The following is a 16,056-nucleotide window of genomic DNA, read 5'->3' as shown; positions in this document are numbered from 1 at the left end:
CCCCTAGCGGTACATTTCTACTCTTCAAGGGGTACATTGTATCTGAGAAACTTGCCGAGGTACATTGGATTTGAAAAAAATTAGCCAGTATTGTGTAATACATGATGTGATTTGCATCGAGATTGAATAATAGAATTGCATCACAATATCAAATTAATTGTTTCTCTTTTTTCATCCTCAATTTTAGAGGTATTTAGGAATCTATAAAAGGTACCCAAAAGGGACAGAAAAGCAAAAACGTTGGGAATCCCTGATTTACAATGTTAAACTATCTGAACTCCAAGAAGGAATTACAAACGAAATAGTCAAGAAACCACTTAATCTTTTACAGAGAAAGCTGAAGTTTAAAAGGAAAATAAAATAAAACATTGGAAGTGGTGGATAAAATGGAAAAGGAGAAATACTTGAAAACAATTGAAAACACAATGCTTAAATCAGAAGATCCCTTAGCAACTCCAGAGAAGATACTTAAAAATGATTTTATCTTTTATAGAGGAAACGAAAGTTCGAAAGGAAAATAGAATAAAACATTGGAACAGGAGGAGAAAATTAAAAAAGAAGAAATACTTAAAAAAACAAATGAAAACATAATGCCTAAATTATAGGGTCTTTCTAGCCAATTCAGAGGAGGTACTTGGAAAAAATTTAAAGAAAATTTCTTCTGATTAGATAAGTCTTTCATAAAAAAAATCCGGTATAAGATTAAGTCATATCTCGTTGATCGATATACTACTTGGAAAGGCTTCGCAAATCAGGTCTTCCGGTAATTGATTGATTTGAAGTTCTCTGTCATTCTGACATCGAAGGTCATAGACGCCGATCTTCCGGTAATCAGAATGACTTATAAGATAACAAGAGCATTTCAGAACTCTTTGTGATTCTTCCATTCCGTTTATTCATAATCTAAATAATCTTCTCTTTTTCTTATAAATTTTAAAAGTCGATAATAAATGGCAGAGGCAAGGCACAGTGACCATGCCCTAGAGACTAACCATCTATACATATCATCAGCTCCAACACCATCTCCATTAAGTTAGGACCAGGGAGGGCCAGGAAATGGCTGCTGATGACTCAGTGGGTATACCTATAGGTTCCCAAAACCAGGCATTCTTAGCTCATAAGGATGGTGAGGTTGCAGATACTAAAAATTATTGAGAGCCTCATCACGTGACACCCTTCAAATTTCATTGGAATTTAAAACAAATCTGCTGGACTAGTAATATACATAAATATATAGGTAATCATTAATTTCTGATAGAATATAATAGGATTTTCATGATTTTCAAATCAAGAAGATTTTAGAGCAAAGAAGAAAATTTTCATACCTCCCCTGGGTTTAAACTGTAATATCTAAAATGTCGTTTACATGTTTGAAGGTTGCCATTAAGTAGCAGCAGAAAGGAACAGGGCAATGTTTTAAAGATTTTAAAGGGTATGATGAATGACAGAGGCAAGGGACAGTTACATTACACTAGCTAGCAGGACAATGCCCTAGAGACTGACCATATATGCTCTACATATGATCAGTGCCTACGTCCCCTCTCCATCCAAGCTAGGGCGAGCGAGAGCCAGGCAATGGCTGCTGATGACTCGGCAGGTAGACCTATAGGTTCCACCAAACCCACATTCTTAGCTCACAAGGCTGGTGAGGTTGCAGACGTTAAATAAATCATCGAGTGGGACTCGAACTCCAGTCTGACGAGCACCAGGCAAGGACATTTCCAATAGGCCACCACAACTTATAGACTGATTATATATGAATATTATTAACGCCTAAGTCCCTTTTCCAGCCTCAAGCTAGGACCAGGGAGGGCTAGGCAATGACTGCTGATGACTCAGCAGGTAGGCACCCATAAACGCTCCCCGCTATCCCTAGCTCACAAGGACGGTGAGGTTACATACACTGCTAGAAACTATTGGAGACAACCGAGGCCTAAAGTCCCATCCATCATATTGTGAGACAGGCTACCACACGCCAATAATGACTTACTACTATAAGTGTTGAGTCTTTTTCCAGAGATTGAGTTAAAAGATTTTAGCATATATCTAATTGTGCATCGATCAAAGACAATACGAAGTTCGATAAGTAGGAAGTGTTGTAAGGGGCCTAGTCCACTAATAAGTAAAGACACTGCATTCTAGGTTAGGTTAAGGGAGTCAAGTTTTCTATACCTACTAATGAAAGTGCAAGACTAGATATCTACTAGAATTTGTTGAAAAGCAACACTGCAGGCCTACTGATGTCTAATAAACACTAGATTCTCCGGTATCACATACACATACTGTATAATTTAGGTTCTCTAGAGCCCTTTGCCTCTTTCTTCTAGTTCTATGCTGCTTTATATACAATCAAGCAGGTAGTAATTTTCTGTATTCCTTGATTTGACTTTTTTTTTTTTTCATCAAACACTATCTGTCTTAAAATAACAACAGTCTACATCTCTGTCACGATCTACATCCCTTGATTTATTTAGGTAAAGGCTTGGTTAAGTTTACCTTTTATTTTATTGACGTTGCTTCTTTAAAAGGTAGAAGTTGTGTGCAATTCTCATCAACGTAAGTGCCGCACTATACATGGTAGAACATAATGTGTAAGCAATTTCACTTGCTCTTCTTTTATGGAAGAAAAAAAAAACGTTATACCTGATCTTTCTGATGAATGTATGGGTTGCCATAGTGTTGCCAACGTTTGGTGGATTGCCACGTTTCTTATGAAGTCTTGATGGCAATATTATTCAGAACTGAATAACTGTCGTGTCCTCCAAATTATCACATTTTTTTGTCATGGATAACAACGTTATGTCATAAAAATACTGTAGCTAATGCTTATTTGCTTATTGGATCCTTCTATCTGGTTACGGCTCATTTTTCCTTTGCCTAGACATACACCGAATAGTTTGGCCTATTCTTCCCACATTCTCCTCTATCCTCATACACCTGACAGCACTGAGATTACAAAACAATTCTTCGCTCAGGTGGTTAACTACTGCAATGTAATTGTTTAGTGACTACTTTCCTCTTGGTAAGGGTGGAAGAGACTCTTTAGCTATGGTACGCAGTTCTTCTAGGAAAAGGACACTCCAAAATCAAACCATTGTTCTCTAGTCTTAATTAGTGCCATAGCCACTGTACCATGGTTTTCCACTGTCTTAGGGTGGAGTTCTCTTGCTTGACGGTACACTCGGGCACACTATTCTGTCTTATTTCTCTTCTTATTGTTTTGTTAAAGTATTATATAGGAGATATTTATTTTAATGTTGTTACTGTTCTCAAAATATTTTATTTTTCCTTGTTTCCTTTCCTCATTGGGCTATTTTCCCTGTTGGAGCCCCTAGGCTTATAGCATCCTGCTTTTCCAACTATGGTTGTAGCATAGCAAATAATAATAATAATAATAATAATAATAATAATAATAATAATAATAATAATAATAATAATGGCACAGGGTTAACACATACACGTTTATACACACGTATATGCACGCATACGAAGAAGTCTACAATAGACTGGATGAAATTGCTTCAATGAAAATATATTATAACCTTTAGGCCTAAAGTACTGAAAAATTTATAGGTCTCAGGCGTAGTATAGGTTAGGATATAGTATTTACGAAGCAATTAAATCCGTAGAGGGTACAAAACACTTTTTAGAACAGGTAGAGAAACATAGAAAAAGATTACGTGAGCAGAATTTGAAATTGGCTTTACGTTTGACCAGCCAAGAGTAATTTACAATTTGAGGGATAATGGAGGATAAGAGGGAACAATAAAAGTTGTTTATACGTATAATATATTTATTAGTATTTTCTATAAAAATATCTCACATGGTGATATAAAAAGACATGTTTTAGAAGCTGTACAGTAAGTGCAAGTGGTGGTGTAGCCAGTGATTTTAGACTTCTGGAAGTATTGTGAACATTTTAGAGGACTTGCAGTCAGTGCATGTGGTGTTGTAGCCAGTGATTTTAGATTTCTGGAAGTATTGTGAACATTGTAGAGGACTTGCAGTCAGTGCATTTGGTATTGTAGCCAGTGATTTTAGATTTCTGGAAGTATTGTGAACATTGTAGAGGACTTGCAGTCAGTGCATGTGGTATTGTAGCCAGTGATTTTAGATTTCTGGAAGTATTGTGAACATTGTAGAGGACTTGCAGTCAGTGCATTTGGTGTTGTAGCCAGTGATTTTAGACTTCTGGAAGCGTTAGAAACATTACAGAGGCTGTCTGAAGAAAGAACCACCAGTCATTTGAGCCTTCTGGAAGCATTGTACATGTTATAGGGGCTGTTTCATGAGTACAAGTGGTCTTATAGCTATTGATTTTAGCTTTTTTTTAAAGTATTGTAAGCTCTGTACAGCTGTTTGGGGGAAAGAACTGCCAGTGATTTGAGCCTTCTGGAAGCATTCCAAACGTCGAAGAGGCAGAACTGTGAGGGCAAGTGGTGTTCTAGCTAATGATTTCATTAGAAATGTTACTATTCCAAATAAGATAAACTAATAGAATGAGATTTTCTCGATATAAAAAAACGGCAAAGACCCGGTACAAATAATCGATAAACATAAGACGATACGAACATAATATAAATAATATTTGGGAGTAATAAATAGATCCTTAAAATCCTATAGATAAACAAAGGAGTCCCTTCAGCAATCCACAGACATGTAGGACAGTAGAGTGTTGGTCATCAAGATATTCTTCTTCTCATGTTTCTTGAAGATTCTTTTGACTAAACTCGTCTTTGATTTACTTCGCTTTGAAGAGTCAAGGCTGCTACTGTCAGCACTGCTGACGCTGCTGACGCTGACTTCGCTGCTCGTGCTGTCCGAGGAGCGGCTGCGGGTCCTGACGTCATGGGGCTCTAGGAAAGGAGAGAAGGAATTCCAATATGTTATTCAGAAGAAGAAGAATAAGAAGAAGAAGATTGTATCTTGGGGAGGTTTAGTATTTCAGGTTTAAGAGGAAGATTTCTTCTTCGTATATAGAAATTGTTTTTATGTTAAACAGGCTGACATAAGTCTCTTTTTTTATAGTTTATATATGAAATGTTTGTTTTGATATTGTTATTGTTTTTAAAATATTCTATTTTGATTATTCAATAATTCTCATATCTTTTATCTATTCCCTTATTCCCTTTCCTCACTGGGCTATTTTTCCCTGTTGGAGTCCTTGGGCTTATAGAATCTTGCTTTTCCAACTGGGTTTGTAGCTTAGTTAGTAATGATAATAATAATAATAATAATATTATTATTATTATTATTATTATTATTATTTTAATTATTATTATTATTATTATTATTATTATTATTATTATTATTATTGTTCAATAAATGGATTCATGAAAAAGGGATTATATCAACTTTGTCTATTTAGTAAATCTCTGTAGAATCAAAATAATCCTAAGGAAATATTTTTTATTTTTTTTATTTATTTTTTAACAAAAATCTTGGTCGTAACATGAAACATATACTCAACCAATTTGTCCCCATGAATAAGATTAATATAATTTCATTTTAATTAAATATACATAACTGAGAAGATTTTATCATTAAAGTATCAGAAAATATTTCTACTTCTTCTGAAATACATCATCATTAAAATATAAAAAATTCTTTAGATTTTTACTTAGAAAGTTCAAGATGTATTAAACTTTTTTTTCTGCAACAAAAATTCGATGTATGTTTGAGGCAAAGAATACATAAAATTTCTCTTATAATTAAATGAAATATATTGGCACATTTTAAACCTTGATTGGAATTGGGTAAAAAGAAAAAGTTTATGCAAAAAGTCCCTTAGAAATATTTTCATAAATTGATTGACTTGTTATATTCCACTAAACCTGGAAATGTAGGTCTATTGCCAGAAATAGATATACGTCAGTGTTGGAAGGAAAACTGAAATGTATTAAACTTACCTAAATACTTCTTGATGTCAGTGTGGTCTTCATTTTGCTCAAAGTGTTGCTGGACCATTTTGATTTATTTCTAAAGCAGCTGACTTGAATTTAGTAGGTTTCTCTAAGGGATTAACACTGAATGAAGACAGCTGAGTATACAAAAGGGCTCAAATTACAGTCCGAGCTTTAGACTGGTTACAGGAGAATAATATATCTTATGAAATTTCCTGGTCTGTGAATACTACTCTATTCTTCTTCTTCTTCTTCTCAGGCTGCGAGAGACAAAAGTGAATTGGTGTAGCTGTGGGTGGCTGGCTTTTTATATATGAAATTTCCTGGTCTGTGAATACTACTCTATTCTTCTTCTTCTTCTCAGACTGCGAGAGACGAAAGTGAATTGGTGTTGCTGTCGGTGGCTGGCTTTTTATATATGAAATTTCCTGGTCTGTGAATATTAATATTTTTCTTCTTCTTCTCAGGCTGCGAGAGACGAAAGTGAATTGGTGTTGCTGTCGGTGGCTGGCTTTTTATATGCGCAAAGAACGGCTATTGATAACAATTTTTTATCTATTACGAAGATAACGATGTTCTAGACGTCTCTAGGACATTCTGTGTAATATTCATGACGAGTGACATGATCCATGTTATCGGAAGAAAAAAATATAATTGCTATATTTTTTTTTTCTTGAGATAATGGAATTTCAAGGTATTCGTCGATCACAGATTAGGTTACGAGGAAAGGCTTAATTTATATATATTTGAATCAGATTTATTGAAAAAGAATTTCTTTAAGAAAAGGAAGAAAGTTTATTTTTTTTTCAATCAGGTGACGATCTCTGATTTAGTGTTAATTTGTTCTCATCATTTATTTATTTCCTTATTTCCTTTCCTCACTGGGCTATTTTTTTCTTATTGGAGCCCTTGGGCTTATAGCACCATGCTTTTCAAACTAGGGTTGTAGCTTGGATATAAATAATAATAATAATAATAATAATAATAATGATAATAATTTCCACTTAATAATAATAATAATAATAATAATAATAATAATAATAATAATAATAATAATAATAATGATAATAATAATAATAATAATAATGATAATAATAATAATAATAATAATAATAATAATAATAATAATAATAATAATAATAATAATAATAATAATAATAATAATAACTTGCACTTTATTTGCCAGATGAAAGATTCACAAACATAAAATAATATATTGATGATTTAGTATATTTACCTTCTTATTCTTTATATATCTTTCCTTCGTTATAGATAATTAAAGAGCTATATTTTGCCAAGAAAGGTAGCACTAGAATGCTTTGATCTTTTTTTTTTTTTAATTATGAGAGTAACTCTGTTGGAAAAGGCAATATACTTAATGCTTATTCTTTTTTAGTTTCTTCTGGTATTTATTTCCTTGTTTCCTTGTCCCACTGGGCTATTTTTTCTTGTTGGAGCCCTTCTGCTTATAGCATCTTGTTTTTCCAACTAGGGCAATAGCTCAGCTTGTAATAATGATAATAATAATAATGATAATAATAGTAATAGTAATAGTAGAAAAAACACCAACACTAAGAACAACAACAACAAAAACAACAACAACAATAATAATAATAATAATAATAATAATAATAATAATAATAATAATGATAGTAATAGTAATAGTAGTAATAACACCAACACTAAGACTAAGAACAAGAACAATAATAACAACAACAACAACAACAATAACAACAACAACAACAACAACAACAACAACAATAATAATAATAATAATAATAATAATAACACCAACACCAAGAACAAGAACATTAATAATAATAACAACAACAACAACAACAACAACAACAATAATAATAATAATAATAATAATAATAATAATAATAATTATCAGGTGTTACAATCAGTAACGTGCAATCATATAACTCTTGTATCTGTTGAAAAATATGGTTGCGACAAAAGATTATCCTTTGGAAAATAAAATAACCTTTATTTTTTATATAAATAAAGCTGGTCAATCCTATAAGCTTTCATTCTAATAAAAGTTTCATCGTTATTATTATTATTATTATTATTATTATTATTATTATTATTATTATTATCATAATCATTATTATTATCATCAATATCAATATCAATATCAATATTCATATTAATATTAATATCAATATAGATATTAACATTAACATTAACATTATGAATATGAATATGAATATGAATATTAATATTGTTAATATTAATATTAATATGAATATCAATATTAATATTGATATTGATATTGATATTGATTTGATATCGATATTAATATTAATCATTATTATTATTATTATTATTATTATTATTATTATTATTATTATTATTATTAGCCAAGCTACATCGCTAGTTGGAAAAGCAAGATGCTATGACCTTTTTCGAAAATGAAGTGCAATTTTCTGCATTTTATGTACATTATCCCCCATGATAAGGCAGATCTGTGCCTTATGAGCACTAGTGGGAGTTCTCCAGCCTGTACTAGTTTATAAATAGTTTATAAAACTTGGTTAAGGTCATCTAGATTACTTGGATGTTTTAAAAAAACAATATTTCAAGTGGGGTTGACAAAAACTCTGAGGAAAGGTCATGAGTTTGTTGATGAAATGACCTTCACTCAGAAAATTGTCTGATTTTTTACTCTGTCTAGAGCAAAGGTTTAAAGCTTAAAGGCCGCTCATGAATAGCAGAGGCAAGGGACTGTGACATTGCCCTAGCAAGCAGGACAATGTTCTAGAGACTGACCATAATATACACATGATCAGCACTCAAACCCCCTCTCCACTTAAGGTAGGAGCAGGGAGGGCCAGTCAATTTCTGCTGATGACTCAGCAGATAGACTTATAGGCTCCCCCAAACACCCCATCCTTAGCTCACAAGGATGGTGAGGTTGCAGCGACTAAAGCAACTAACGAGTTTAAACGGGACTCGAACTCTAGTTTGACGATCACGAGGCAGGGACGTTTCCAATAGACCAGCACAACCCAAAAGGAAGAAAAATTTTAAGAATACCAGCTAAATCATGAAATAAATTTTGAGAAAAGTTTGTCTTTAAATGACCTACAAAACCTAGGTTACATGTACCCCAAGCGGTACATTTCTACTGTATCTGAGAAACTAGCCGGGGGACATTTGATATGAAAAACTAACCAGTACTGTGTAATACATGATGTTATTTGCATTGAGATTAAATATTAGAATTACATTACAATATCAAATTCATTGTTTCTCATTTTTCATCCTCAATTTTAGGGGTACTTAGGAATCTATAAAAAATACCCAATGGATACAGAAAAGCAAAAACGTTGAGAATCCCTGACTTACAATGTTAAACTATCTGAACTCCAAGAAGGAATTACAAACGAAATAGTCTAGAAACCCCTTTATCTTTTAAAAAAGAAAGCGAAGTTCAAAAGGAAGATAAAATAAAACATTGGAAGTGGAGGAGAAAATGAAAAAGAAGAAATACTTAAAAAAACAAATGAAAACACAATGCTTAAATCAGAAGATCCTTTAGCAACTCCAGAGAAGATACTTGAGAATGATTTTATCTTTTACAGAGAAAACGAAAGTTCGAAAGGAAAATAGAATAAAACATTGGAACAGGAGGAGATAATAAAAAGAAGAAATACTTAAAAAACAAATGAAAACACAATGCCTAAATTACAAGATATTTCTAGCCAATTCAGAGGAGGTACTTAGAAAAAATGAAAAGAAACTTTCTTCTGATTAGATAAGTCTTTCATAAAAAAAATCCGGTATAAGATTAAGTCATATCTGATTGATCGATATAATACTTGGAAAGGCTTCGCAAATCAGGTCTTCCGGTAATTGATTGATTTGAAGTTCTCTGGCATCCTGACATCGAAGGTCATAGACGCCGATCTCCCGGTAATCAGAATGACTTATAAGATAACAAGAGCATTTCAGAACTCTTTGAGATTCTCCCATTCCGTTTATCCATAATCTAAATAATCTTCTCTTTTTCTTATAAATTTTAAAAGTCGATAATAAATGGCAGAGGCAAGGCACAGTGACCATGCCCTAGAGACAGACCATATATACATATGATTAGCACCCAATCCCCTCTCCGTCAAGCTAAGACCAGGGAAGGCCAGGAAATGGCTGCTGATGACTCAGCAGGTAGACCTATAGGTTCCTCAAAACCCGGCATTCTTAGCTCACGAGGATGGTGAGGTTGCAGATACTATACCGTAGCAGGACAATGCCCTAGAGACTGACCATCTGTATATATGATCAGCGCCCAACCCCCTCTCTATGAAGCTAGGACCAGGGAGGGCCAGGAAATGGCTGCTGATGATTCAGTGGGTATACCTATAGGTTCCCAAAACCAGGCATTCTTATCTCATAAGGATGGTGAGGTTGCAGATACTACAAGAAATCATCAAGATTAAGTGTCTCTCGAACCCCAGTCCAGCAGTTTCGGCAAGAGCCCGTGTCTTATATAAGGTAAGGCAATCTACACACACACACACACACACACAGCAGTTGCCAGGCAGGGACGTTATCAATAGGCTGCCTAAAGATATCGATAATAGTGGTTTGTCATGATGGCCACGGAGTGTTGTAAAGTGTGAATCAAATAGTTCACCTTATCTTTCTCTCTGATAAAGCCACATATTGTAAGCTTTGAATGAGTAAGGCATGACTTATCACAGGGTAAAACTACTTTATTACTCGTGTCAAGCAAATGATGTAGGAAGAAATATCACCAAATAAGGAAAATAAATCTAACAGAGAAGGCAGAGTGACAGAAGGTTATTAATTGGCGTGGATTTTCATACACTCAAATATGAACCAAGTTTGAAGTCTCTGTGACAACGATGTCCAAACTTATGGCTGATTATGTGAAATGGACATTTTGCTTGACCGTGACCTTGACCTTTGACATTGACCTTCCAAATTTTATCATTTCCAGATTTAAATATAACAGTTAATAGCTGCATATATCACTACTCTACGATTAAAATTGGGGCTAGGAAGCTGTTCACAAACAAAATTGCACAGAAACAAACACATAAACGCACAAATAGGGGGTAAAACATAACCTCCTTCCTACTTCCTTGGCGGAGGCAATAATAATCAAAGTCCTTTTCTAAGTCGAGTCAAAAATTTGTAATCAAACACTCTCTATAAAGGCGGTATTACGGCCTGAAATATAAAGAAAAAAACCCTTACGGACATTCCTAGCTAACTAAACTATCGCACTATAATCAAATATAAATAATAAACTAATAATTTCAGCATCCGTAAACACAACTGCCTCTAGCTGCTCCTAATAAAAAAAAAACATTCGCTCAAGACATTCATTGTTGTTCTAAGCTATTCTGGAAAAAATTAAGAGGCAAACAAACAACCTCAATTATACCAGTAGTTTTTCTCACTACAAACAATTATTACGCTAACTACCTCTCGCTCGATGGAGCGTGCTTCCCCCCCCCCCTCTCTCTCTCTCTCTCTCTCTCTCTCTCTCTCTCTCTCTCTCTCTCTCTCTCTCTCTCTCTCTCTCTCAGGGATTTGGAAAGCAAATAAACAGAAAAAATTGATCTTCCACAATAATAAAAATAATATGATCTCTCTCTCTCTCTCTCTCTCTCTCTCTCTCTCTCTCTCTCTCTCTCTCTCTCTCTCTCTCTCTCTCTCTCTCTCTCAGGAATTTGGAAAACAAACCAACAGAAAAAATTGATCTTCCACAATAATGAAAATAATATTCTCTCTCTCTCTCTCTCTCTCTCTCTCTCTCTCTCTCTCTCTCTCTCTCTCTCTCTCTCTCTCTCAAGAATTTGACACAGAAAAAAATGATTCTCCACAATAATAATATGATCTCTCTCTCTCTCTCTCTCTCTCTCTCTCTCTCTCTCTCTCTCTCTCTCTCTCTCTCTCTCTCTCTCTCAAGAATTTGACAAAGAAAATCGAAATTCCATAATGATAATAATATTATACTGTATATTTCTCTCTCTCTCTCTCTCTCTCTCTCTCTCTCTCTCTCTCTCTCTCTCTCTCTCTCTCTCTCTCTCTCTCCACAATAATAATAGTATAATATGGTATATTTCAGACTACTGTCACCTTAAAACTATTTTATAAAAATTCTTCAGCAAAAGATGATAATACTGTGTAAAGCATAAACAATAAATTTATTACCCAATTTATCAGCAATGATATATCATATCTTGCCGAGAATATTTACATAATGAGGTCTTAAAACATAAGAACAACGTTATAGTATTTATCATCCTAGACTGCATCAACGAAGATATACATTTAAAAAGAAACATTATTTTACATCAATATAAATGGTCATTTGATCTCTGACTGACTTCTACATTTAAATAAAATCAAAATGATTTTGTAAGTTTTCCTCTACTATATCTTCGTTGATATCCACAAATAAACTGTATGGTTAAATACAATGAATAAAAAACAAATAAAGAATACCGTGAATATAAAAAAAAAAAAAATGTATTTGGTCGTAATACACAAAATAAATTCATAAATTTATAATAATGTACAACATACAGTAGGTCCAAGAAGCTGTTTGTAAGTCAAATTTTGTTACATTTGTTTTAATTTTAATGTTACTGTTCTTAAAATATTTTATTTTTAATTGTTTCCTTTCTTCACTGGGCTATTTTCCCTGTTGGAGCCCCTGGGCTTATAGCATTCTGCTTTTCCAACTAGGAAGGTAGACTAGCAAGTAATAATAATAATAATGATAATAATAATAATAACAAAAATGATAATAATAATAATGATAATAATAATAATAATAATATGGTAGGCCTAACCTGAATCCAATTACTATGATTTCCAGGTTTCATATGAAATAGATATTAGCTTATTATAAAAGTCATTTTGCTTACTGTATTTAAAGATACAATATTGTTTTATTATAGTATTTGTTTATATTATCTGTGTTATTTTCAGCTGGATGTGTGTTCGTATCTCCGAAGGTTTGTAAGTCGAGGACTTTCTGTATTCCCTTTAGTATTCGATAGTGATATAAGAGAGCAAAGTATTGGTCATTAAAATGTTCTTCTTCTTCTTCTCTTGTTATTTGGAAATTCTTTTGGCTAAACTGTTCTTCGATTTGAGTTTAGTGGAATCCATTGACATCTCGCTCTGAGTGCTGCCAATGCTGTTGGCACTGCTGACACTTTTGGCACTGCTGACACTTTTGGCACTGCCGACACTTTTGTCACTGCTGACGCTGACATCGCTGTTCGTGCTGTCTAAGGAACAGCAGCGGGTCCTGACACTTTTGGCACTGCTGACGCTGACATCGCTGTTCGTGCTGTCTAAGGAACAGCAGCGGGTCCTGACACTTTTGGCACTGCTGACGCTGACATCGCTGTTCGTGCTGTCTAAGGAACAGCAGCGGGTCCTGACACTTTTGGCACTGCTGACGCTGACATCGCTGTTCGTGCTGTCTAAGGAACAGCAGCGGGTCCTGACACTTTTGGCACTGCTGACGCTGACATCGCTGTTCGTGCTGTCTAAGGAACAGCAGCGGGTCCTGACACTTTTGGCACTGCTGACGCTGACATCGCTGTTCGTGCTGTCTAAGGAACAGCAGCGGGTCCTGACACTTTTGGCACTGCTGACGCTGACATCGCTGTTCGTGCTGTCAAAGGAACAGCAGCGGGTCCTGACGTCATTTAGTTCTAAAGAGGGAAGGAATAGAAAAATATGAATGGTTAATTTAAATAAACATTGAAGAAAAGAATTATCATTATGAAGTCATTTAGTTAAATGTTCAGTTGACATCCTTTAAGAAGTCAGGAAATGGAGAAAGTGAAATTTAGTATATATAGTAAGGTAAAGGTTGTCCTATTTCTAGTTATTATTGCATGGGTTTAGTTTTATCTGGTTTAACATTATGTACCAGGGAACTCATTACCATTGTTTAATCGTTATAATAACATACAGCATAAGGTGAATATACATACATACATACATACACATATATACACAAACGTGTATATATATATATATATATATATATATATATATATATATATATATATATATACATACTGTATATATACGTATATATAAATATATATATATATATATATATATATATATATATATATATATATATATATATATATATATATTATACATATATGTGTGTGTGTGTTTGTGTCTGTGTAAGATATAGATAAGATATATTTTAACCAAAGTTATAAATCTAACTTATGATTTATGCCGGCAGCTATCCTAGTTATAAATATTTTAGTTTAATTGATTTGAGATCTATAGAACTTAGTAGTCCTTGGCAATGAGCACAAATATCATAAATTCACATTGCTTGAAAATTCCCAAATTTTCTGCAAACGTTCTTTTGAAATTAGAGTATTTGAAAACATATACGTACCAAGACGATTCCTTTGTTCAATATTGGCATCTTTTTTTGCAAACTGTTGCTGTACCATCCTGAGTAGAAATTATTTCCAAACTGTTTTTAAATTAACTGTCGTATTATTCGACGATAAATAAGCAATTAATTCTACTTTTGGTCTCTGTTTTTTGCACTGAAAATTATTTGATCTTTTCCCTTTGAAAGGTAAACTCTGCATGTATCTGCTACTCGTATTAGGAGAGTCTGGAGTGAATCAATGTTATGGGAACTTGTAGGGGGTTTTATAGATACAAAAAAAAAAAAAAAAAAAAAAAAAAAAAAAAAAAAAAAAAAAAAAAAAAAAAAACATGATAAAGTGTTTTATCTTGAGCAATGATAAGAAAAATCATCATTTTACGGAAATGCTATGTATCATTCGGGGCAAGTGACTTTTAAAAATGTCAGCTTTTATTTATTATGATTTCCCGTTTTGATTATTAAACCCCTTGTTATCTATTGGTGATAAAGTTCTATGATGACTGCAGGTTCACGTTAACAGTTCAAAGGAACCGTGGATTGTATGTTAATGGATCGACTTAGAAATGAGATTAAACGAGAATATATCATGATATTGAAGAAAAGGTTTTTGTATGCAATTATGTCTGTACTGAAGAACTTTTTCTGGTGCTCAATTATGTCTGTACTGAAGAGCATTTTGGTGCTCAACTATGTCTTTACTGAAGAACTTTTTTCTATTGCTCAATTATGTCTGTATTGAAGAGCATTTTGGTACTCAATTGTGTCTGCACTGAAGAACTTTTTTCTGTTGCTCAATTATGTCTGTATTGAAGACTTTTTTGGTGCTCAACTATGTCTGTACTGAAGAACTTTTTTCGGTGCTCAACTAGGTCTGTACTGAAGAACTCTTTGGTGCTCAACTATGTATGTACTGAAGAGCTTTTTGGTGCTCAACTATGTCTGTACTGAAGAGCATTTTGGTGCTCAATTGTATCTGTACTGCAGAACATTTTTTTGATGCTCAACTATGTCTGAACTGAACTTTTTTAAATGCTCAAATATGTCTGTACTGAAGAACGTATTTTGTGCTCAACTATGTCTGCAATAAAGAGTTTTTCTATGCTAGATTATGTCTTCACTGAAGAGGTTTTTCTAGTGCTCAATTATGTCTGCACTGAAGAACTTCTTTGGTGCTCAACTATGTCTGCACTGAAGAGATTTTTGTTGCTCTACTATGTCTGTACTGAATAACTTTTTCTGGTGCTCAGTTATGTCTGTACTGAAGAACTTTTGTCTGGTGTTCAATTGTGTCTGTCTTAAAGACCTTTTTCGGTGCTCAACTATGTGTGTACTGAATAACTTTTTCTGGTGCTCAACTATGTCTGTACTGAAGAACTTTTTCTGGTGCTCAACTATGTCTGTACTGAAGAACATTTTTTGGTGCTCAACTATGTCTGTACCGAAGAACTTTTTTTCTTTTGCACAATTATGTCTGTATTGGAGACTTTTTTGGTGCTCAATTATGTCTGTACTGAAGAACTTTGTTCTGTTGCACAATTATGTCTGTATTGAATACTTTTTCGGTGCTCAACTATGTCTGTACTGAAGAGCATTTTGGTGCTCAACTATGTCTGTACTGGAGAAATTTTTCTGGTGCTCAACTCTGTCTGTACTGAAGAACTTTTTTCTGGTGCTCAATTATGTCTGTACTGGAGAAATTATTCTGGTGCTCAACTATGTCTG

At 33.6% G+C, this 16,056-nt stretch overlaps 1 protein-coding gene and 1 long non-coding RNA gene across 2 annotated transcripts; both read right to left on the bottom strand.

The window, feature by feature from the left end:
• Positions 1–3,775: 3,775 nt before the first annotated feature.
• On the bottom strand, positions 3,776–6,418 carry LOC137641418 (uncharacterized). The gene is made up of 2 exons (XR_011044511.1): positions 5,910–6,418; positions 3,776–4,856 (listed from the first exon to the last, which is right to left on the bottom strand). It is a non-coding gene; the product is annotated as an uncharacterized lncRNA (long non-coding RNA).
• A 6,586-nt stretch (positions 6,419–13,004) lies between these two features.
• LOC137641089 (uncharacterized) lies at positions 13,005–14,389 on the bottom strand. Its single transcript, XM_068373534.1, has 2 exons — positions 14,332–14,389; positions 13,005–13,615 (listed from the first exon to the last, which is right to left on the bottom strand). Exons 1-2 carry the CDS (start codon positions 14,387–14,389, stop codon positions 13,005–13,007), a joined length of 669 nt encoding a protein of 222 aa, XP_068229635.1.
• Positions 14,390–16,056: the final 1,667 nt, after the last annotated feature.

The sequence above is a fragment of the Palaemon carinicauda genome, chromosome 5, assembly GCF_036898095.1.
Source record: "Palaemon carinicauda isolate YSFRI2023 chromosome 5, ASM3689809v2, whole genome shotgun sequence".
NCBI classification, from domain to species: domain Eukaryota; kingdom Metazoa; phylum Arthropoda; class Malacostraca; order Decapoda; family Palaemonidae; genus Palaemon; species Palaemon carinicauda.
This window is presented reverse-complemented; position numbering and strand designations above follow the sequence as displayed.